This window comes from Camelus ferus, chromosome 7, assembly GCF_009834535.1.
Source record: "Camelus ferus isolate YT-003-E chromosome 7, BCGSAC_Cfer_1.0, whole genome shotgun sequence".
Taxonomy (NCBI): Eukaryota; Metazoa; Chordata; class Mammalia; order Artiodactyla; family Camelidae; genus Camelus; species Camelus ferus.
In genome coordinates, this window is record NC_045702.1 from 46,905,684 (window position 1) to 46,931,059 (window position 25,376).

Here is a 25,376-nt window from a genome sequence, read left to right on the forward strand (position 1 = left end):
AAAGTTTGCAAACAGCTTTATAAACTTCATTTAATTAGCATGTAAACTCTGTGCACAGAATGCACTAATACAAGTAGTATAAGGAAAACACAGACGTTTCCATTAACCCGATTTTATGGATTACCATTTTAATACTTCATGCCTGGGATTCTGTAAACTGCTTTGCTGGCTGCCCAGCTTGCAGTGTCTCCCTATTTTAAAGCACTCTACATACTGATGCTAAAATCATCTTCCTTCCCTGCTGATCTGAACGTGCCACCATCTGGAGTCCATTTATAGCCTCCTATCACCCTTGGGATAATGTATTTTCCTGTGACCTTTGAGACTGTGCATCTGCAAAGACCTCTGTCTTGCTTTCCTCAACCTAGGATGCCAGTGTTTGGCTAATCATGGTTTTGTTCATTCATTTGTTCATCCATCCAGCATGTGTTCATGCATGCATTTATTAACTTAGCATCTACTTGCTAGAGATACTAAAAGGGAATACAAAAATGAATAATTTCTGCCCCCCTAGGATTTATAACCTCATCTAGGTCTTATTCACAACCATTTAATTCAAGACAGGCTGTGATAAGAGAGATGGTGAAAATAGATTCATAGATGTGGGCAAACACTGAAGTTTACCTGAGGAAGGATTAATCCCAATAGGCAGAGTAGAGGAGGTGTCTAGGAGGAGGTCTTGTTTGATCTGTGAAAGGACAAGTAAATTTCCATAAGCAGGGCAGGGAGAATGGGACAAGATTGGCTTGGATGTCTTTCTGTCTGTTGGTCAAGTTAGTTCTCTTATTGCCTTCTTCCTCTGTCTTCTTGGGCATTGGACCATAAAGAATTTTTTTTAATTGAAGTATAGTCTGTTATAATATGTCAATTTCTGCTGTACAGAATAATGTTTCTGTCATACATATACATATATTCGTTTTCATATTCTTTTTCATTAAAGGTTACTACAAAATATTGAATATGTTTCCCTGTGCTATACAGAAGAAATTTGGTTTTTTATCTATTTTATACATAGTACTTAGTATTTGCAAATCTTCCCCCCAGTTTAAAGAGGTTTATTGATACAGAATTGACATAAAATAGAGCAATCATATTTAAATATAAAATTTGATAAGTTTTGATGCGCGTAGATTTGTTATCTCAAACGAGATGATGAGGATATCCATCACTTCCAAAATTTGCCTGTGTCGTATTTGCAAATCTTGAACTCCCAATTTATCCCTTCCCACCCCTTTTCCTCCCTATAACCATGTTTTTTTTTTTACTATGTCTGTGAGTCTGTTTCTGTTTTGTAGATAAGTTCATTAGTGTCTTTTTTTTTTTAGATTCCATATATGAGTGATATCATATGGCATTTTTCTGTCTCTTTCTGGCTTACTTCATGTAGAATGACAATTCCAGATTCATCCATGTTGCTGCAAATAACATTATTTTATTGTTTTTTTTTTATAGCTAAGTAGTGTTCCACTATATAAATACATCACAGCTTCTTTACCCAGTCATCTGTCACAGTGAACATTTAGGAATTTTTTCTTCTTTTTTCTTTTGCATCAGTGTCCTAAATACCCAAGGACCTGGTAAATTTGCACACCTGACTTTAAAAAATAAATTTCCAGGATAACAGTAAATAGCCTACAGAAAGGCATGAAAAGACAGATTTTGTTTCAAGATTATGAGTATAATAAACAGGAGACAAACTTATAAGGAAGGGTACCCATCTTTATCAGCCAATCTCTGGCTAGAGCCACCAGTGCAAATAGTGTAAGAAATATGTATCATTCCTGAGGGGAATATTTGCATGATGCAGAGCGCATGATATATTACACAAATAATAACACAGTATCACCCGGGTTTGTCATGTACAGTCTGGTGGCACATACTTCTATTTATGATTCTTGAAAACTAAAATAAAATGAGTAAGCCTTAACATTTTTAGGTTTGAAACATGTTTCATTATTTTACTACATTTCTCTCAATTGCATATTCATTCCATAAGAAAACATAAAAACAGTGTTAGTATCAAGTACACGAACAGTTATATATGGCAGTCTCAGTATAGGCAGTATTGGGTTTTGAGTGCAAGATCTGCCTCTGATCTCCCACTGCTCAGCCTTAGCCCTTGGGAAGATCATATTTAATCCATTTTGATCATTACGTATTCAAGTATTGGCAGGCTTGAATAGAGAGGCAAAATTGTATTTAGGTTTTCTATTTTGGAGAGCTGGTAAAGCAATGCAAAGCATATTAAAATGGAGGAAAAATTAAAAAACAGGAGATGTTGGGAAAGGATGGACACCAAAGAGGGCTCATCAAAGTCCTAATAGCTATGGTGTTAGGAGACTCATTAGCATGACATGCATTGTGTACATTTATTAGGAGATAAGTAGGTACACAGGGAGGGGAAAACACAAAGGAAAGCCCAGCTAATAGATGCTTTCCTTGGTATTCTTGGTAATCATATGGGACCACAAACGTTAAAGGAGGAAAAGCCATGGGAGTCGCTGTTCCAAATGTCAAATGTCCTACAGCAAGGAGAGTCACGTGCTGTTGTGTGTTCTCCAAGGGCCCAGCATAGGAAGGGGTGGACTGTCTCTCTCCCCCTCTGTCCTCTCAGCACCCCAGTCCAGTTCCACCCTTCACTATCAGATTTTTGGACCTGGCATAGCTATCTCTCCAGTCCTTTCTCTTGAGCTCCAGCTCACCCTCTGCTTTTGCTGGTCACATTTTCACTGGGGTGACTTCTAGTTTAGTCAGTTAAACTACAACATAAAACTAAGACCCTCAAACCTAGCTTCACCTTCCTCCTGACTTTTCTAAATCTGTAGCCATTAAAAAAGTTTTTTTGGGATTAGGTAATACGTTTACTTTTTTTTTTTTTTATGAACAAGACATATAAAAAGTTATATTTGAGAAATCTCCCTTCTTTCCTTTCCTCATGTAGCCAATTCCAACCACTTGCAAGAAATTTAAAGTTTCTTCCCACACATACAAATATAAATGTGTTTCCTTTTTTGGGAATTCATAAGGCAGTATGTTCTTCACACTTTTCTAAACTGTGTGTTCTGGTCATCTATTGGTATGTAACAAACACCTCTAAAGTGAGTGGCTTGAAACACTTTATTGCAAACTCTCATAGTCCAGTGGGTTGATTGGGCTCAGCTGGGTAGTTCTTGCTTTGGCTTCTCACTGTTGTTGCAGTCAGACATTGGCTATTATAGGGGTCCTGTGAAGGCTTGGCTGGGCTGGAGTTTCAAATGGCTTACAAATGGTTGTCAATTAATGCTAGTTGTTGGATGGGAGCTCAGCTGCCAGAGGATCTCTGCATAGACTCTCCAGGTGGCTTGGGCTTCTCACAGGAAGCTGGACTCTGGGAGCATCCCAAGAGAGCAGGAAGTGAAAGCTACCAGGTCAATTAAGGGCTCCTTGCAGAACTGGCACTGTTACCTCTGCTAGGTCCTATTGACCAAAGTAGTCATGGGGCCAGCCCAGATTCAAGGGGATGGAGAAATGAATCCTGTTTTCTTCATAGGGGAGTGGCAAGATTGTATTGCAGAAGACCTTTGAGGATAGGAGGAGATACTGTTTTGGTCATCTTTGTAAAATACAATCAATAACACCACCTGAAATACTTGTCTACTTCTCCTAAAAAATGTCCAAGGCCTGAGGGAACTTTCTTCTGTAATATCTGACATCTAACCCCCCCGTTTCCATTGACCCTACTAAATCAGACCTTCATCTCTCTGTAGCTCATTAAAGGTCAAGAGTTATCTTCCCAGCCTCCCATTTCCCCTCACTGCAAATAGCCAATAAAATTTGTGTTTTCTTACTACAAGTATTTCCATAAACTTTAGCTTTGATGCTGTCCTTCTCCTAAGTAAAAATCAGCTCTGGTACCTTAGTGGTTTTATTTGACCTGTGTGATGTTGACATATATAGAATTTACTTTTTTTTTTTTTTTTACCTTCCAACATTGCAAAATCCAGATTAAGCTCCTTTCGAAAAACTGGGTTCTCATATATGGAAAAATTCAATTCTTCAACTTACACGTTCTAGATACTGAACAAGAGGAAAAAGATATTCAGGCCCTTGTGAAACTTACATTCTTGTTATGGGGAGGCAGACAATAGACAAAATATATAAGGAAAAATACATTGAATGTAGGTTGGCAACAAACTCTGTGGAAGGCTAGGAAGGAGCTAGGGAAAGGAGTGGATGGGAAGGGCTACAATTTAAAATTACATGGTCCTGGATGGCCTCACTGAAACAGAGACATTTCAGTTAAAAAAACTGAAGGAGTAAAGGAAGGGTAACCTGGAATCCTAGAATTTTGCTTTCCGATAAAGTAGCCCATAGCCATCTGTGGCTATCTAAATTAATAAAATTAATTATCTAATTGAATAAAATACATTAAAAATTCAGTTTGTTAGGCACAATAGCCACACTTCACGTGCTCAAAAGCCACATATAACTGGTTGCTACAAAACAGATACATTTCCACCATTACAGAAAGTTCTGTTGGACAGCATTTCAGAGGAAGAGTATTCCATGCAGAGCGTATAGCAAGTGCAAAGGTCCTGGGGTGGGGGCATCACTTGATTTGCGCTAAAGAGTGGCATGGCTCTTCTGCTTACACATCCCTACTATTCCCTATTGTCTTTCTTATACCGTGGCTATATGGGATTCTCGCATTGAGAAGCTCTGTGAAAGAGTAGACTAGAAGACAGAACACGTGTGTCCTACAGTGGAGCAGAGTAGGTTCATGGTGTGATTCAAAGGGTATTATCAAGTGTGATATGGCACAAGCACCCACTAATCAGAGTGATTGTTGACCACAAGTGTCCTGGAGGGCTTCTACTGGACACTTGGTGTTTCAGGAGGAAGTTTGGAATATGGGGTGATAACTGGGGCCCAAAGCAATGCTTGATTGATTACCAACTGGAGTGGAAGTATTTCAATATTATATACATGGTACATTCTTATATGGTGCATACAGGTGGGATTTCAGCCTTGATTAAATGTATGCGATAGGTATTTGGAAACTGTAATGGACTATAGAGTTCATTGCAGGGCCCTTTCCAGTAAGCACACACAGCTTTAGGTGACAGGATTGAAGGCTTTCTCTACTGTGTCACCAGCATCCACTTAGATATTTTTTCTTTCTTCTCCATCACGTTCTCTCTCTCTCTTGCTGGTCTGATACAGTCAGTGCCCACAAGGTTCTGTGTCTTACTACCTTGGTGTTTTTCTCATGTTTTTCCTTCTTACTTGAAGGATCCTCAGCGTCCTTTCTGCCAGATTGAATCCTCTGCAATCTGCTTGAAGGCAGAGCTCAAACTCCCTCCATCGACTTTTCTTTGCCCATCCCAGGCCAGAAGCATTTCCCGCTCCTGTGGCCCAGAATGCTCATTACTCACACTCACTTGGCAATTACCAAGAGTACAAGGCAGTATCATTTTTTTTTAATGTTTATCTTGTCCTGGGCTAAGTCTTAAGTTCCTTGAGGGCAGAGTTCATGGGTCATTCTTCTTTTTTCCTTACGTGGCCGTATTTCCATATGTATTTGCCAAGCATCCACCATGTGAGGGCTGAGGATACAGTGGTAAACCCACTAGGGGCCCTGATCTCCTGTAATCCTCATTTGTCAATTTTATTTTTTCTAATGTTAGTAAGCTTATTCAATTCTTACAAGTTTTAGGCAAAGATAGTGACCCCAGTGTCCTACTGATAAGGAGTAAAAAGCCCTAGCTGGCCCTTGTTGAAGACAGATCGGCCTGGGACGTGAAGGTTCACAGCCATCTGGACTTTAAGACTCTGCTGGAATAGTTTCCCTCCCAGTGCTCCACTATTCCTACCTCCTGGAATGGTGTAAACAATGATTCACACCATGGCAGGCTTTTACACTTCACCAAGCACATTCGTCATATGCATCAGGCTTTCAGGGAACGTCAGGTTCCAACTTGTCAACAGAGATTCACCTCCAGGTCACCAGACTCGTACCTATTTTGCTAAACACCTATCATAACCATAAAAAGTTTTCTCCCCTTATCTTTTAATGATGAATGTGCCAAAAAGGGGACAGCGTGGGGGTAATTCTATCTCAATGGTGTTTGACTTGCAGCAGAATACAGTCTATTCTGAAGTTCTTTGGCAAAAACCGTTTCAGGGAATAGCGATTACGATTTGGGGCTAGGCTGTGCAAAAAAAAAAAAAAAAAAAAAAAAAAAGCAAGCGCACCGGTTGGCGGTGGTGTTCCAGACTACCCAGCTCTCTTGGTCGAAGTTCAAGTCAACCTCGGCTGATAGGAAAAGGGACTGAAGCGGGACTTTTCAGCCTAAAGGGAATGAGGGGAGGGGGCGGGCAGTAGAGTGGTTTGGTGGAGGATTCTGGGAAGCTCGCACCTGTGGAAGAGACAGTGCCCAAGGTCCCGGGAGTGGCGGCGGGAGGCCGGGTCCGCAGGCGGAGGTGTGCTGCTGGAGAGGGCGGGGCGGGGTGGGGCGGGGCCCGGCGCACCTGGGCGGGGAGGGGGAGGTGCGCGGGGCTGAGCCTGGCTGGGGCTTCGGCGCGCGCCAGTGGGCAGCGGCTGGCAGCGCGCCCCGCGCCCGAGCCGCAGTCGCGCCCTCTCGCTGCTTGGCGAAGGCGCGGACGGCGCGCGGAGGCGAGCGCGGTGAAGAAGAGCCGCCGGCGCCACAGTCGCTGTCAGGGCATGAGGATGGCCGTGGGCTCCGTCAAGATGCAGACGCCGTGCGAGAGCCCGGCCCTGGCTGCGGTGGCAGCCGCGGCGGCGGCGGCGGACGGCGCCCTGCGCCGCAGCCCTAGCGCCCGCGAGCCGGAGCGTGAGCAGCTGCCCGCGCCGCCGCGACCCCGGCTGCGGGACCTGCCGGCACTGCTGCGGAGCGGGCTCACATTGCGGAGGAAGCGCAGCGCCGCCGGGGGCCGGGTGAGTGGCCCGGTCCTCCAGGCCCGAGTGGGAGTGGGCGTGGGCGGCGCACACGTGGAGCTCGTGCCCACCCTCCTGGACGGCTGAGGGGGGCGTCTGGAAGTTGGGGAGTTGCGAGAAGGGGCGCCCTTGGGCCCGACTAGGCAGAAGAGGGTGCCGGGACGGCGGGGTCGTGGGGTGTCCCCCTCTCCCCGGGAGAGCGACGGTTTCCTCTTCCCCTTAGATGCACCTGACTTAACGCAAGACACCTGGATTCCGGCTGCGGGACTGTGGGCATCGCCGGAAGGAGGGCCGTTTGCCTCTCCCTAGAGAGGGAGCTGCAGGTGTCAGGTGCCTAAGAGTCGGCCATCCCTGTCCCGACAGCGAGCCTCAGGCCCCCTGAATGGGATCCTTTTTTTTGCAGGAGGCATGAGACATGTGCGCGTGTTTTGGACGCCTCGTTATAAGCTTTGGGCGCCTCGTTACAAGCTTTGGGCATCGGGACTGGCTCTGGCCGCCGCCACAGCGGAGGGAGAGACCTTGAATTGGAAGTTACCAGACAAGGCTTTAGCTCCTGGGTCCCCGAGTCTCCAGCATTTAGTACTAGGCGACGCCCCCTTGAGAGGGAGGGTGCACGTCCCAGAGAATCTTAAATATTGACTTCCTGATGGTAAATCCCGATAGGATTTCCTGGTGGAGGAGTGTCGCTTGCTGGGTTCTAAGTGCACCTGATGGCCTGAGCAGGTCAGACGTGTTTTGCATGTTAAAATAAGCGGGATGACCCGGGATCCTTCACTAGTCACCCAGCAGGCCCTGCCCAGGCCTCCTGCCACGGGACTAACTTAGCTAGGTATCCCTCTGCTCACCAGGGCCTTGGGCACATTTGGTGGGTTCTATTTAACTTTAAAAATTTGTCATCATTATACAGGCTTTCGGAAGAAGCTGCCACAATGTAGTTTTTTGGGCTGTAATTAAAACAAAAAGAAGTCTTATTTGTCTTAAAAAAAAGGCTTTACCGGGGGACTTTCAGGTTTTGCAGGAAAGGTTTGTGGAAACTTGAGAGTTAGGGAGAAACAATTGTTTGGATATGGCTTCCTTTGGGCAGGGAAGAGTCTGAACTGATGTAAGTCTTCAGCCTCTCTAGGCTGTGTTCCTCCTTTCCTAAGCATTTTTCTTTCCGCATAGAGATGACTGAATGTGATCTACCTCAGAAGGATGTTTTGAGGATTAGCTAGGTGTAACAGGACATCTATAAGCCCATGACCAGGGGAATTTAGGACTTACCCACAAGTGACCTTAACGTGTGGCATACAGAATTGCCTGCAAAGTAAGTGAGGAAATGTGTCCCCAAGATGTGATAGCTAAATAAACACAAGAACTGGAGTTATAGACTTTGCAGGAATCTAGGGAAAAGTAGGTCAAATCATGTTCCTATTATCCTTGACAGCTACTTTTTCATGGCACAGAATACTGAAGACATGAGAGTAACCAGGCAATCTGTGAAGAGAATTGCCGAGGGTTTTTGTATAAATAGATCTGTAGTGTTCATCTGCATAGAGGCGTGTGTTTCTCCCTGCCTGAAATGATGTCGTGTGCCTTGCCAATATACACGTTTAGTCTTCTTAATGATTCCGAATGTGGTTACTTCAAATAATGTATATTTTATTAGCCTTTCTTTGGTTCTAATACTGGATTACTTCTCTTTGGGACATTCCAAACACATTTCATAAGTGCATGGCCAGTTTTTTATTGGGGGAAGACTATCACATTTTCCAGTGTTGGAAACCCATAATTTTCAACTATTTTCCCCTCTTTTGTCTTTGGAACCGCTTTTTTGATTTTGGAACCTTCCCATCAAAGGAGTAGGAAAGAGTTTGAAAGAAAGAGAAAAACAGGTGGAATATGTACCCATATTAGTCTGTTCAGGCTGCCATAACAAAATACCATAGACTGGGTGGCTGTAACAACAGAAACTTGTTTTCTCATAGTTTTGGAGGCTAAGTCCAAGATCAGGGTGCCAGCAGATTCGACATCTGGTGAGAACTGTCTTCCTGGCCTGCAGACAGCCAGCCACCTTCTGCTGTGTCCTGACATGACCATTCCTTAGTGCGTGTGGAGAAAGAGAGTTCTCACTTTTCTTTTCTTTTCTTTTTAATTGAAATATAGTTGACATACAATATTATGTTAATTTCAGGTGTACTATATAGTGATTTGATATTTGCATACATTACTAAACGATCACCACAGTAAGTCTAGTTACCATCTGTTCCCATACAAAGTTATTACAATATTATTGACCATATTCCTCATGCTATATAGGACATCCCCAGGGCTTATTTATTTTATAACTAGAGGTTTGTATCTCTTAATCCCCTTTACCTATTCTGCACCCCACCCCCCTCTGGCAGCCACCTGTTTGTTCTCTGTATCTATGAGTCTGTTTTCATTTTGTTTGTTTTGCTTTTTAGATCCCATGTATGTGAGATCATACAGTATGTCTTTCTCTAACTTATTTCACTTAGCATGATACCCTCTAGATCCCTCCATGTTGTCACAAATGACAAGATTTCATTTTTTTTAATGCCTGAGTAATCTTTCATTGTATGTGTATGTATATATATACATACACACACATCTTCTTTATCCTTTCATCTGTCAACGGACCCATAGGTTGCTTGATTATTATAAATAATACTGCTGTGAACATAGGGCTGCATATTTCTTTTCTAATTAGTGCTTTTGTTTTCTTTGGGTTAATATCCAGATGTGAAATCGCTGGATCATATGGTAGTTTTATTTTTAATATTTTGAGAGGACTTTCATACTGTTTTCCACAGTGGCTACACCGGTTTATAATCTTACCATTACTGCAGGAAGGTTCCCTTTTCTCTTTATCCCTGCTAACACTTGTTATTGGTTGTCTTCCTGATGATAGTCATTCTAAGAGTTGTGAGGTGATATCTCATTGTGGTTTTGATTTGCATTTCCCCAGTGATTAGTGATGCTGAGTGTCTTTTCATGTGCATGTTGGCCGCCTGCATGTCTTTTTTGGAAAAATGTCTCTTCAGGTCCTCTGCCCATTTTTTTAAATGTGATTTTTTTTTTTTTTAATGTTATATGAGTTCTTTGTATATTTTGGATGTTAACCCTTTGTTGGATGTATCATTTGTGCATATCTTCTTTCATTCAGTAAGCTGCCTTTTTGTTTTGTTGATGGTTTCTTTCACTGTGAAAAAGGCTTTTAGTTTGATATGGTACCATTTATTTATTCTTTCTTTTGTTTCCCTTACCTGAGGAGACAGAAGAATATTGCTAAGACTGATGTCAGATTGTACTATGTTTTCTTCTAGGAGTTTTATGGTTTAAGGTCTTAAATTCAAAATGAATTAAAGATTTAAATGTATTTTTGTATAAGGTGTGAGAAAGTGGTCCAGTTTGATTATTTTGCCTGTAGCTGCCCAGTTTTCCCAACACCATTTTTTGAAGAGGCTGTCTTTCCTCCATTGTGTATTCTTGCTTCTTTTGTTTGTAGATTGATTGACCATATGTGTGTGGGTTTATTTCTGGGCTCTCTATTCTGTTCCATTGGTCTGTGTCTGTTTTCGTGTCAGTACCGTACTGTGTTGATTACTATAGCTCTGTAATGTAGTTTGAAGTCAGGGCATGTGATACTTCTATCTTTGTTCCCTTTCTCAAGATTGCTTTGACTATTCAGGGTCTTTTGTATTTCTGTAGGAATTTTAAAATTATTTGTTCTAGTTGTGTGATCTCTCTCCCTTTTCTTATAAGGCAACTAATTCTGTCACGGAGACACCACCCGCATGACCTAATCTTACCCTGAATACCTCCCAGAGACCCTACAAATGCCATCACCTTGGGGCTTGTGGCTTCAACATATGAATTTGTTGGGGGCGACATAAACATTCAGTGCATAATAGAAAGGGTTTGAAGGAAAGAGAAATTATGAGAAATATGTACCAAACCAGTCAGTGACTTGCAAGCACATGGGGTCATGTGGTTAGCTCCTTGGTTTAGTGATGCTAATGCAGATAAATTATGGCTTAGATTTTTTACAGGCCTTTAGTTTTGTATCTCATGGGCCACACATCCAGATTACAGAAGAGTGATTATGGGGACAAGTTAACACAACTTCATTACTACTGGTAAGAAAGCAAGACTGTACATTACACAAGTTGGTAAGAAAGTTTGCAACTTCTGTATTGACCAAGATCTGATATAGGAATACTTTTGGCTCTTGTCCGTGCTGCCTTGCGCTCCCACAAATCTTGACACTGTGATGTCAGATACCACCAAGTAAGCTATTTGTGGTTTGTTTTGCCCAACCCAGGTACCTTGTAGGCTAACTCTTCCTGGAAAGAATTAAGCTGACATTTGGTTGTTAATATAGAACTCTTGGTTCCTTGGTTCAGTCACTACTAATCATATAGAATTCAAAATGCAAAAAGGCTCTTTGCACCTCTTTTGCTTTGTGGGAGGACCCTAGCTACCTCCTAAAAAAAATCAGTGGTAAAATAAGGCACGGATTGAATTTCCACCAAAACCATTTAATCTTTTTTTTTTTAATTTGCGTTATGGAGATTACGAGAGAATAGTATAGTTACCATCTAATGTTCAGCAGCCATTAACATTTTGCTGATCTTGTTTCATTTCTCCTTTCCCCACTTTTATTGTGAAGGCTGGTGTATTTTAAAGCAAAATCCTAAATATTATGTCATCTCACTCATAAGTGTTTCAGTTTACATCTCTGATAAGGACTTTAAAAAAAGCCCATAAATTTTATGCCTTTCTCACACATAAAAATATTAACAGTAATTCCTTAATATAATTCCCATGTTTTAATTTTCTCAAAGATGTCTTTTAACCGATGATTTGTTGGAGCCAGGTACTAAACCAGGTCCACACATTGCATTTAGTTGTTAGGTTTTCAAATCTATTTTATTTTATAACAGCACCCCTCCCCCTTCTTTTTTCATGCCTTTGATTTGATGGAAAGAGTAGGCCATTTGTCCAGTAGAATGTCCCACTTCTGGGCTGATTTCTTACTTCTGTTACTGTCTGATTTATCCCTTTATTCTCCATGTTTCCTATAAGCTGGCCGTGAGTGTAGAGGCTGGATTAGATTCAAATTTAAAGGCAGACGTCCTTGGTAGGTGGTACTGTGTAAAGTCTGTTGCATCACATCACAAGACGTGCGATGTCTGGATGCTCCCCTCTTTGAGACATCAAGATTGATTATTGGGTTCAGATACAGTTGCCTTACCTTTTTACCTTTCACTGAATGATTTTAGCACTGTTGATGGTTGTAGCATAGATCCATTTCATTAGGGGTTGCAAAATGATGACCTAAATCTGTCATTCCTCTTCTATTTATCAATTGGAATTCTATCTGTAAAGAATTTACCCTCATGAACTACCTGGGGCTCCTGAAATTCAGATTGTATAGGAAAGACAAGGGAAAAGCTTACTTTTTTCCTTTAATCAATTTTCTGAATAATGATTTAGTGCCCTAACCTCTTATGATGATCGATGAATTTTTCTTTTTTAAGTATCAGTAAGAACTTATGGTTGTTAATGTATTTGTTTCAATCCATTGAAGTCAATATTCCTTTTGATGCTCAATTTATGCTTATCTCTTGTATAGTTTTTATGAGGCCCAGAAGTCTGATACCATTTTTGCTTTCCAGCACCAGGTATTCTAAGCTTATCTTGGCTATTCCCTGCTCTACACCTGAAATCAGCCATTTACCCAAGGAGCACTCGTTCATTTTACTGAAAACCGTTTATTTTTCCCAACTTTTGCCTCTCGTTGTGGTTGCATTTTTTTTTTTTTAATTTTAAGCCTTTCATCTTAAGTTTTTGTTTCTTTTAAAATTCTTCCCATCAGGCTGTTTCTGAGACTGTCATTTTCTCCCTCTAATGAAAGAGCTGGTAACTACCATTCCTTTTTTCTATATATATACTGCCAAAGTGCTGGGACTGGCTTATTTTGGGCTTTGGCTGCTGTGATATTTTCTGCAGTGTTCTACCACTTTCTTCATCTCCTTGAAATCTGTTTCATTTACAGCAGCCAGAATGATTCACCAGTTGTACCGGTTTGTTCACCAAAGCCCTCCAGTGATTCTCAGCCTTTGGATTAGTCTTCTCTCCCCTGATCTCTTCCCTTTAGCCACCCTTCACTCTGTCAGGGTCCCGATGGCATGACAGGTGCTCTTCAGACTTGAGAAACTGCAAGAGCGGCTGCTGGCTCTCTGCATGAAGTTCTTGCTTCTTCATTTACAATCTGTACCCAGGTGACTCCCTCTCAGAGAAAAACAAGGTAGCCCATTTCCTGTGTCTGAGCTGGAGCGTTTTAGGTGTGACTTAACTGCCAGAAATGAGACTTTGTTGGCTGAGAAACAAGAGTGCTCTGAGCTAGACCAGGATGGCCAATTTATAGTCATTCTATACACATAGCTCATAGGCAAAGCATTGATTTGTTCTTTGTGTTTAAATTAAAATCAGTGGCTAACACTTTATAACACTTCATTATGTGCCTTGCATGTTCTGATATAAGCTTTAACCCTCACAATGAACCTATGTGTTAGATGCTTTTATTTGCATTCTACACATGAGGAAACTGAAACAGAGGTACCTTGCCCAAGATCACAGAGTGGGCGGGGGCAGAGAGGTTTAAACCAGCCAGTCTGGTTCCATCGTCCATGCTCTGAATTGACTCTCTCAAATGCTCTGAGGGCAAAGGGTCTATTTATTCTAAACTTCCGTGGTGGCTGTATAGTACCTGCTGCTATGACCTTGCTGCTCTCAGAGTGGTCAGTGCATGCTGTTGATAATGCCAGACGCTGACTTTCTTTCATTTGAGCCCACAGAGGCTTGTAATGGACTATTGGGTATGGGGTGGGAGGGTTGGGGGAGAGGGGTGGGAGGGGAGGGAAGTATTATGGTTATAGGTATATAGTAACTAATACTTACTAAAATTCAAAGTTGCATTCAGTGTATCCTAAGCAAAAAACACCCAGGCCCACTTTGATTGGTCCAAAAAGCTTGTGAATTCGCCCTGCTTACTTTTTCTTATCTGCTTCTGGTAGACAGTTAGAAGATAAAGGCCAGTAAGGGAGGCATGCATCTTCTAGGAAAGGTGAGTCAGATCAGATATGAGGGCATGTTGTTGGTCTTATTTGAGAAACGTTGACTTTCTACCAGCTTGAACTTTTGATACAACTATGTTGACCACAGCTCCAAAAAAGTAAAACTCCATGGATGCCACCTCTAAAAATATTTGGGGAGAAGGAAAAGAAATGATAGATTCATTTATTCTATCTTAATTTCTTGTAATTCTAGCAAAGGAACTCAAGAGCTAGTTAATGCTGTATTTTCTCTCTTTCTCTCCCCTCCGACCCTCTCACACAGACTTGGTTGCATAATTAGGTCAGAGGAAAAGAGCGTGGGCCATGGCTTCAGAAACGGGCTTTGAATCTCAGTGCCATCACTCTGTATCCTTGTATAAGTTATTCTCTGAGCTCTCTAAGTCTCAGTTTCTTCCCCTGTAATGAGATACACTGTGATGGGTCAGGTTTCTCTGAGAATAGAGACAATGTATGGAAAATTTTGGGCACATTGGAGCTTAAATTTTTCCTTCTCCAGCTGGATGCTTATTCTAGGCAAACGGACTTTCATAGACATATTTATGGAAATCTAGGCACAAAAAATTTTTTGCTTTCATATGCAATGTCAGTTTCCATGTTTTTAAAAAACGTGATGTCCTAACATATAGTGAATATTTTAGGTAGTGTCTAAATACTGGTACCATAACAACATAGTCTGTATTTCACACTTGTATTGTTTCTTAAATTGACTTGGCAGTAGTTGGTAACTTGTGTAGCTAAAAATAGATGGAAAGGTGGGAGATAAGTCACTGGGGATGACTTTGAGTACTTGTGATTTTTTTTTTACCCCAGTATTGCATAACAACCCTTGTTAGGAATACTAATCATTCCAGTATTGCTATGTTATCTGGAAGTAATTTGTGAGAGGTTACAAGTTTTATGGGAAGGCGAAATAGTTAAAATCAGTGACTTTTTTTTCCTGTGGTTACTTATTATAATGATAAATCATTTGTAAATGGATATGGAAAAGGGAAAGTCCACGGACACTATTGTGGATACTGGCATGCCTTTATCAGATTGAAACTCCAGTAGTCCCCTGAAGGGAGGAGGCATTTTTACCTATAAGGAAACTACAGTCCAGGGAGGTTAACTCACCTTCCCATGGTCACTCAGCTAGGGAATCGTAAGGCAGAATGGAGCCCAGGACTGTCTGATTCCAAAATCTGTGGCCTGTCCTCCAACCCATGTTGTCTAAGACACTGACGTAATTATAACATGTGGTGCATTGAGACAATGGGTGCCCTAGACGTTTCAGATTTAGTGTAAAGCACAGCTTATTTTCTTTCCAGTGTCTTCAGTAATGGCTTCCATGGTTAGTCGTTAATTACTCACAAGATCTGGCGATGGCTTCCGCAGCAGCTGTCATTGCCCAGCAATATCAGCCATTGTATAAGAAGCAGGAAGGTTTGCCATGACTCATTCCAGAAGCCATTGTTTTCTCAGAAGGTTTGGAAGCTGACTAGCTCCACGTTACAAATGTGCTTGGAGACCTATAAATCAGGTAGGTTCCTTTCCAGGAAGACTAGAGGAAGAGCTAGAATGAGTTTCTTGTAACTCAGGATTTACATTTCTGATGGTGACTTCTTTGATATTTAAGAAGCTTCAGATCAGAAAGTGGGAAGTGTGCACACCTGTCAAAGTAAATGAATCCATTTACAATGGAATAAAAGTCATGGAACATGCACAAGTATCTATTAATACAATTAAACTTTGCTATATTTACCTTTTAATGTGATGTGATTACCGGAAGCAAATGGCTCTTAATTTTTCTTCATTTTGGATCCCAGGCCTTTTCAAGAATCAAAGGAGAGCACCCCATAAAAATGCACGTGCAGACCTAATTTTGCATCTCATTTCAGGGGTCTTGTGGATGTTCTAAAGCCTGATCACCACAGACCCCCAGTTAAAAGACCCTTTTTCTGGAAGTACCACCTTGGTTCTGTAATTCTTTTTCTTTTTCCCTCTAAAAGTCTAGCATAGTGTCAAACACTCATTCAGTTGTCAGTAACTATTTCCCTGAATTAAATTATTTTATCAGCATGTTGAATTGGAAATTGTTCATCTCTGAGTGTAGCAAAAGCCTCAGTGAGCCCTGGTAGGTGGTGATGATAACTGTTATTATTTAACAAATTCTTCTGTGACATTTATCATGTCGGGGTTGTTTGAGGTACTTCAAGAAAATAAACTCATTTAGTCCTCATAGCAGCCTTATGTGGCAGATACCCTCATTGTCTTCTTTCTTCCTGAAGTGAAAAATGAGGTACAGCGAGGCAAGGTAAGTTGTCTGAGATCACCTGCTAAGTGGAGGGGCCAAGATCTGAACCCAGAAAGTCTGACTCCGTATTACAGGGTCTACCTATTCTGCTGTATCCTTTCCCTGAATAAATTAATGTACAGTCTCTCTCTCCCTCTTTTTCATTTTAATACTTTTAAAATAGGGCTATATGTTATAATTGATGTGATCATTTAATGCGATGTAACTTTTTTTCCTTGTAAAGCAATTATTAAATTGATAGTATATCTTAAAATTTTGGTGTCTTAGAATAAGACAACTATAGTAAGCTGTATGTTAGTTTTTAAATGTAACTGCGTAGTTTATCTGTAGAAGTATCAAAGTAAATCACAGCTTTAAAGTGGTGCATACAAACAAAATCCGTAGCTGTTTATGAAGTGTGAAAAATGTGAATTAAGATTGTATTAACAGCTTATCTGAACACTGATAATTGTTTAGGTCATGATTTAAATGTCAGAGGAGAATACATTTGAATTTTTCCTACCAAAGTATGAATATCCTTCAAGTAATGTTGAAGGTGAAATTATATTGGTTTTCTCCAGATTTTTTTTAAAGTAAAATTTAAAAGTGAAACTTCCCATATACATTTCTAATTTTTAGAAACTAAGAACCATAAATATACCCAAATGACAACAGATTTAGACTTGGCCTTTGAGTCACTGTACTTTTTGTGGGGAGTTGGCAGATGTTTCTGTGACTCAGTTAATCTTTTTTGTTTCTTATCTGCTTTGTTCATGAGGCATTGGCTTCTCCCTTGTAAAATGCTTTTCTTTTCATTTTGCACCATTTGTGTTATCTGTAGAAAAAAACATAATTCAGTGTTTCTAATAAAGACAAGACAAACTTTTCCTAAAATTAAAGTGTCCTAAATACCAAGGCTTCTGCAAACTATCTGGTTGTCTTCCTGTATTTTTTTTTTCTAACTGGTCTAGCAACTTAAGCTTCAGTCCCATTGGTGGTTTTGTTGTTCAGTCGAACTTGACCTTGTCAAATCATTTACCTGCAGCTGTTACGAAGCGTACATGCAAATACTTGTGATTGCCCAACACTTTGCCTTTGGTGCTGACTGTAAATTTGTTTTACTCCCTCCTGCTACTATTGAGGGAAGTGAACAGCTTATCACTTCTGGTTGGTCTAACACTCTAAATGTTGACTATCATGAACAAACACTACAAGTGGTTCATTTCATCATATTGTGCTGTGAATTTTTATAGATATGAAATCTTTTGTAGGGAAAAAAAGGTAAGGTAGATATGTGATGATACCTTAGAAATTAGGGGAAATATGATGCCTGTTTTAATCCACTAAAATAGAATTTGGCTGTAGTGTAGTAGAGAGAACATTTTCCTGTGTGTTTGTCATTTAATGGCTGTGTGACTTGAAATAAGTCAAATTTGGAGTCTCTGTGTCTAAGATGGAATACCAGTATCTATCGTGAGAATTGATGGTCGGAGAGGGGATCGTTTTCATTTCTTGGTCCTTATCTGATCGAGGTCAGAGCAGTGGTCTTTCTCCACTGAGAAGCCAACACAACCCCCGGAACACTTTGGGGGCATATCTTAGACAGAGGGAAAGATGGAGCTTTAATATTCACCACATCTCTTGAGTTGGAGAAGTGGAAGATAATACTTTAGTAGAAAGAGCATCTGATTGAATTAAGAATCTGTCCTGTCAAAGAGTAGAAAGAACACATCTATAAATCTGTTTCTAGGAGATTAAATCATTTGTTTGACCGCAAACAGTTCTGGGGGAGGTGTCAGGAGAGAACTTTCGAGAGCAGCCCTTTGTGTCTGGGGAGCTCTTACCAGGTGGTTTTACCTTTCTTTAGATAAGAGGTTTGTTGCTATTTCTTAGCCTCAAATTTGCATCAATATTTATTTTCCTCTACTGTTTCAAATTTATGAAAAATTGTCAAATAGCATCCATTGAAATATTCACATTTCCTACTCTTCTTGGCACATAATAACTTCTTTAAATATATGTGTATATATCCGCCTAGTCATATTCTGATCAACCTTGAATATCTCATGAAGTGAGAGTTTAAGAAACTCAGCACATTCAGTTCATCCGTTGTTGGCTGTTCTCTCTGCTGTCATTTATATAAGACTTTACATTTACAAAGTGCTTTCACATCCTTATGTTACTATATTCATAGCTCTGGAATAGGCATTCTTTTCTCATATAGACAAAAACAAGTTACTGGGCTTTTCTGCAGGGCACAACCTCACTGTCTGGAAGCAAAGTAGTGCCCACCTCATAGGGAGGGAGACTAAATGAATGGATATGCGTAGCACTTTTCAGACAGAGCTAGTGTGTAGGGAAGGCTTAGTGTGAGCTGCTGCTCTTGTCACTGCCACCACCACCATCATCATCGCCTGAAATGACAGATCTGAGGGATTTCAAGGTTAAGCCCCTTCAAAAGCTGAAGGAGATCTTATTGGTTATATTGAAAGCAATTAAGTAAGAAGAATGAGGCTCAAACACTGGTATCTTGCTAAAGGTCATAATAGAAGAGTTAAGAGTCAAGGGCTTCTTAGGCTGGACTCCATTTAGTCCAAGGGTCTGTGATAGGATAACTATGGTCTGTCTCCCTAAAGCTGTCCAAGATGGGGTCTAAAGGAGGACTTCTCAAACTGCAGTGTACACGTCCACGGGAACCCCTAAGGGCCTGTTAAAAAACAGATCCCCAGACCCTAATCTTAGAGACTTGGATTTAGTAGCTTATGGATGGGGCTCAAGCGTCTGCATTTCTGTCAAGTTCCAGGTGATGCTCATGCTGCTGGTACATGGACCACACTGAGTAGCACTGTCTGAAGGGTCTCAAAAGTTTGGTGTCCTTCAACATCAGAGAATTACTGAGGCCTGGAGTCCACCTGGTTTTCTGTTTGCCACCTCCATGATGGAAGGACAAATCGAGATGGAAGAGCATAGCTATAGGAACTTTATTGAATTAATAATGTTGGAAACTCCCCCTTATTGGTTTCCACAAAGTGATTGGCAGTTGGAAAAGAAGTGATGAGCCTTTGAAACATGCAGGGTCCATGGCAGCTGGGCAGATTATTCTGTCTGTCCATCCCATGCACTGTCTCTTTTGGTTCTAGTCCCCACCATGGAGGCTGTCTTCTGGATGTTCATCACTGGGGCTCTCACCATGTGGCTTTGGTTTGCGAGGCCAAGAGAGGGGAGAAGTCAGGGATAGTTAGCTGTCCCTCTCCTTTTCAGTGTAGTGCTGGCAGTGGCTGTGACCATATAACTAGCTATCCCAGGGCAGTTCCCGCTCCACCACTTCAGCTCTCTCCAGCCTCCAGTAAAGCTGTTTTCCCTCACTCCGTCCTGCCAGTGGCTGTTCACGGCTTGTCATTACTAGCCCCTGTGTTCTGCCTCTCCTGCTGGGTCTTGGAACCTTGCCCACACATCTTTGTAGGCTTTCTTCTGAGAGGACCCTTGATTGATACAGGGGCTCAAGGAAGAGCAGTGCTGGGAAGAGTGGCAGTAGAAGGTGTAGCCGTGGGTGAGGAGAACCTCCTGAGTGGAGGGGAGCATTGGCAGTGATGGACGCAAGGAAGCTGGCCCAGCCCTTGATGTGTAGGTAAGGGATGGAGGGTGAGGAGTGCAGGGAAGGGGCCTGGCCTCTAAAGCAATGCTGAGTTAGCCCCAGACGGTCCCGAGAGGTCCCTGATAAGAAGCTGTAACTGCTAGAATGTGACCTGAGTGCCATTCTTGCATTATTCCTGAACATAAACTTGGATGGCTGGGGTTCAGAGTCCGAGAAGCTTTTATATGAGGACTTTGCATTCCTTTTCTACAATTGCCTGACAGTGCTTTTTTTCCCCTGCCCCTGCCTTTTTCCCAGACACCTTAGCATTGCTAGTCTATACACAGGAGTTATTAGATCTTTATGTGGTACTTTGATCTTGCTAAATTTTGTCACAGTGTATTGAGCATGTTCTGAAATGCCTGCCAAAACTACATTCACAAAGTAACAAGTAGTTGAATAGAATAATTACACCTTTGGTTCCTTTGCCCGTGGGTTCCAGTGATGGGTGTGTCAATAGGATGAAAACAAGATTCAAGGTTTTGGCGCTCAGCCACATCATCTCCCGTAACCTCACCACGAAGCGACCACAGCACCAACTCGTACCAATCCTGTGTGTTTGTCACTTATTTTATATTGAAATGTTATGCCCCAGGTGAAACTATTTCACAGCTTTTATAGATTTTGGGGGGTGGGCAGTAAAGGTTGTCTTAATACCTTGTGTTAGTAAATGAATGTTTAAAGACAAAACAGCTCAAATTTTCTGTTGTTACAGTTCTTTAGGAAGAAGGAAAGTTCTCTGTGAGGAAGAAGTAACTCTGGATTTTTTCCCCTGTTTCTGGGCTTTCATGTATTTATGTGGCGGAAAACATGGCTACATGAGGGAGTCCGGGTGTGACCTCACGCAGTTGAGGCCAATCGTGATGAGTCACCTCATGTTACTCACTGTGGCACAGACTTAAGGCTTATGAGTTCTTTGTTTTTGCTCAGTTTTCCCTCCTTTCTGGTCATATATCCAGTTGTGCTTGGTGGCTGGGCACCCAGAGAAGGAAGCCACAGAGGAAGAGAAGACTGATCTGCCGGGAAGAGGATGGTGCCTTCCTAGGGGGAGGCTGCCTAGAAGAGGTGCTGTGTGAGCATCACCTGTTAGTGGAAACCAACCAGAGGAAATTAGAGAGGGTCCAGTGCACATGATCCTGAGAGAGTCTGGTCTTGTCCAGGGAACAAAGAGGAGCTCAGAGTGGAGGAGTGGGCAGGGCCGGGCCCTGGTCAGAGGCTTCTTTTCCAGTCCCAGACCTGGAGTGAGGACAGTTCTTGCTGATCTACCTTGTTCCCACCTCCTCTCGAGAAGAGAAGTCCTCCCTATGCCCTACCTGGGGAAGGAGCCCTTCTCTGCTCCGTAGCTCCATCTCTGGTTTGGCCCCACGGAATCTCTGTGAGCCTTTCTCCTGGTTTTTTGAGGACTCATCATCTCCTTACTCATTTCCCTTGGAATGAGCTATCCTTCTTCATTTTGGGCTTGGTTTCGTTTGGCTCTGTCGTTCCTGTTTTTTCCTCCTCCTCCTCCTCCCCCGAAGCTTTGTTCCCTAAGGCTTTTCTCGTGGGCTGTTTTCCCATCTCCTCTGAATCAGCTCATCTGATTGTTTGCCCTCCTTGTTTCCCCGCACAGCCCTCCTATTTCTTCACCCCTTTACCATTTACTTGGCCCCAGCTGAGGGCTGTTTCCTATGGAAGAAGATGCTAGATGCTCTTTTTAAAAGTTTGAGTGATTTAAGCCCGCTTTTTCATGTTAAAGATCATCAAGTTAAGACTCTCAGGAAGGCACTCGTCCAACCTCCCTTAATTTTTTCTTTTAAAAGATGATTTAAGCTCTTGCAGCATTTCTGTCAGCCTCTCCTCCTCCCTCCCTTAACACCCCAAAAGGAGAGGAACTTTTGCAAGGGCTTGAAAAACTACTGTCAAACTGGTCTGCATTGGGGGATGCACAGCTTACAAATATATTGATTTCTGATTAGCATTACATTTTCAAAACTACCTCCTTTAAATAGAGTCTTCTGTCAAAGGATATATACAAGAAGGTAGTGCTCTGGTGAGAGGTAAGCTTGTGAAATTCAAAATCAGTTATCACTTCTTAATGACCATAATAAGTGAAGCTTCATTTAAGCAATTAGCTTTGGGAGTACAAGGCTAAACAGAAGACAAAGTAAAGTGGATTAATGATTTTTTTAAATCATTCTTTCACTGCAGGCAGCTTCTTGTGACCCACCCCTCAAATCCCAGACTGCGATCCAGTGAGTCATCCTTACTTTTGCATTCCCTGGTATCTTTTCTTCTTTCTAAAAATCTGTATAATGCACCTACTGTTCTTATTTGTCAGGATAGTCTAGGTTTTGCTACAGTAACAAAATTATGCCAAAATCTTTATGGCTTAACACAACAGAAGATTATTTCTTGCTCATAGGAGGACCGTTTTTTTGTCTGGGTGCTTGCGGGGTGGCTGTCCTCCATGCGGTGGCTTTTCTCCTGTCATTTGACATTTCTATGTCATCATCTCCCATGATGCCTGTGAAATGTCAAGAAAGAAGGGAAAATTTCACAAGGGCATTTAATTGCTCCTGCCTGAAGTGACTTTTGCGCACATCTCATTGTCCAGAGCAAGTCATATTACCTCACTCATTTCAAGGCACCGGGGAAGTGTCCTCTTCTCAAGAGCTTCGAAGGAGAAATGAGGCACAAATATTAGGAATGTTAGGGATGTCTGCCTCAGGCTCCAGAAGCTGAGAATTCAGATATGAATAAAGGCATAATCTCAGTCTTTTAAGTCCAGCTGGGGAGATATGCATGTTCATTGTTCTATAGTATAGTCTTGCAAAACTGTACCAGTTACAAAATACATAGCATGGTAATGACTGTGATAGAACAGAAAATGCCCAGGGAGCACAGATGGGGAGAACCTATGTCCCTGGGCTGGAGATGAGGGGAAAACTCTTGAGTGGAGGTGGCATAAGGGCTGGGCTTTGTCGTTTGCAGGTTTAGGTCCATGTTACCTTGATAAGGGTGATATATGGTCTTGTTTTATGTGCTGCATCACATCTAAGCAAATCATTTGGGATATAGCCCTAAGAAACAGGCTTATCTTTTTTTTAAGGCTTCACGAAAGAAATGAAAGTAGCCTGTCAGCAATAGAACAGATCTGCCAGTTCCCATGAGATGCAACATACAGTATCCTTCTAACGAAGACTTGCAAACACTGCTTCTGCTGAGCAGTTATGCCACTGACAGTTCTTTGATCTTAAAAGCTAAACTTCCTGTTACAGTATGAAAAGAACAAAGCTAGGTGTAAAATAACAATCAAGGTTAGTTATTAGGCAACAAAGTTTGCATAGACAGTACTTTGATTTGCCCAGAGATGCTCTCCCCGAACCCTCTCTCCCAACACCTTGTCCTCAGGCTGCATCTGCTCAGTGCCAGGTCTCCACCTTTGGTGCCAGATGAGCATCGTGCCAGCTGCCCCCATACCAGCCTTGGGTCAGGCAGAGGAAGATAAGGTAGAAGACAGCCCACATGAGAGGGGGCAGCTGATTGGATAGAAAGGAGAGTATTGCCTTTAATCGTGCCTGACTTTTTCCAGTTCTTAAAGTTCTCTGTGTGGGAAGTCCAGGGAACTATGGCCTAAAGATGTTCGTAGCTGCTTGTCACAGTAGACTCGGGTAGAAAATTGTGAACTTTTTTGAGGCTGAGCATGCAAATCCACCTGCCTTCTGCTTGTCGTAGAGAATAACAAACACCACTGTTTCTTGCTTTCATAAATTTCCTGAAAGTTCTTGCCTCCTACCCTGGTAGGATGAGGATTTGGCTCATTTACAGGACAACTGTGTGCTCGCCCTTGCCTGCCTCCCTCTTCCCAGGGCCCTCAGGTAATTGACTTGTTACTGGGCCAGAGTTCAGGGGAGGCTTTTGTGTTCACCTGAGCTTGTCTCTCTAATTGGATTTGGGACTGAATCATTTAGGGGTCTTGATGGCAAACAAGGGAAACCAACTCTGAAATTACTAGAAGGATGTTGGAGGTCGGCCTGCAGAATTATTTGAAGACTGGAGAGGTAGGCTTCAAAAGGGGCAGAAACCATGGATGCTTCCAGAGAAGAAGCCACAGAATGTAAGGATTAAGGGCACAAATACTGGAAACAGCTAGCCTGAGTTTCTCTGCCACTCACCAGCTGAACGACTGTGGGCAAGTTACTTAGCCATTCTGTGCCTCCAAGGAGAAATGTTATGAGGGAGAAATGCATTAATATTTGTAAAAAGTGCTTGAAAGAGTGACTTGTGAATAATAAGCAGTATCGCAGTGTTTGGTGAATATGCATTTCTAGTTGAGGTTGTGTGTACATATACATATATTTTGACTTTTAGCTGCTAAATATAATACTAGGTTGCTCTCTGGGCTGCAGACTTTGCTTCTATGCCCACAACCTCATCTTTCCTGGAACCAGCTTTTGTCTGTTCACAATTGCCAGCCTGTGTTCAAGGGCTTTGTTTCAGTTCTTCGTGGTTCCCTCAAACACCAATTCCAGGACATGGTTAACAACAGAAGCACATAAAGATCAGTCTGTACATTTGAGGCTCTAGTTCTACTCTGCCTCCGTGAGAGTACAGTCAGCTTTCTTCTGCCACTTAACACTTTTTTTTTTTGATACTGTGTTTTCATGATCATTATTAACATCCCCTTTGCTCTTTCCTCCTGTTATTTTGTTCAAAGAGAGATAGCCAAAATAATAGAAGATGAATCACCCTACCTCTGTGAAGGTTTTTAAGAGCCCATCTCTTTTTAAATATAGCATTAATATTTAAGCATATTAATATTTAATAATTCATACTATTGTTTATTAATGTTATTTAATTATTAATAATAATTAATATTTTTAAAAGAACAAGAGATTTTCACAATACATATACTTTTCCCTCTTCAATTTGGTTCATTGAAATAGTCTTTCCCTTAAGTCAGATTATTAAGAGTGTTGATTATTCTGGCAAACCAGGGCATAGTCCATTTGTAGAGAAGCTTTACTTTAAAAAAAATAAACAATGACTAGCTGTAGCCCATGTGTTGAATATGCTGTTTTGGATCCCAGGGTTAGTTACACTCTCTCTCTCCACACAGACACACACGTAATGTCTGAGTACGTGGTCATGCAATTCAGACAGATTTTGAATATGTAAATGTGTAAATACTTAAATATGTATCTGTTGAATATTTTAAAGATTCAAGTAGCTAAAAAATGTTTTTTCGTTGACTAACACAAGAATTGTACAATCACTATAATGAAATGTTATTATTTAATATGAGTGTATATAAAATAACTTGATGGGCTCAGGTTTTATCTCATTTAGCAGGCTGTGTAAGAGGATGATTAAAAGTGTTTTGTTTCAGTTATATATGGCTATCCATAT

General features: G+C 41.6%; 1 protein-coding gene across 6 annotated transcripts in view; it reads left to right on the top strand.

The window, feature by feature from the left end:
* The window catches only part of RAPGEF5 (Rap guanine nucleotide exchange factor 5), a 353,892-nt gene that overhangs the window by 132,049 nt on the left and 196,467 nt on the right, over window positions 1-25,376 (top strand). Inside the window, exon 1 of one of the 6 annotated variants that reach the window (XM_032483864.1) lies at window positions 6,552-6,937. The exons of 3 other annotated variants lie outside the window; for them this stretch is intronic. In XM_032483864.1, the coding sequence (XP_032339755.1) occupies window positions 6,704-6,937 (234 nt within the window). In that variant the 5' untranslated portion in view covers window positions 6,552-6,703. Of the gene's footprint in view, window positions 1-6,551; window positions 6,938-25,376 lie in introns of those variants that run through there. 2 more of the 6 variants (XM_032483862.1, XM_032483863.1) reach the window with 2 other exon arrangements.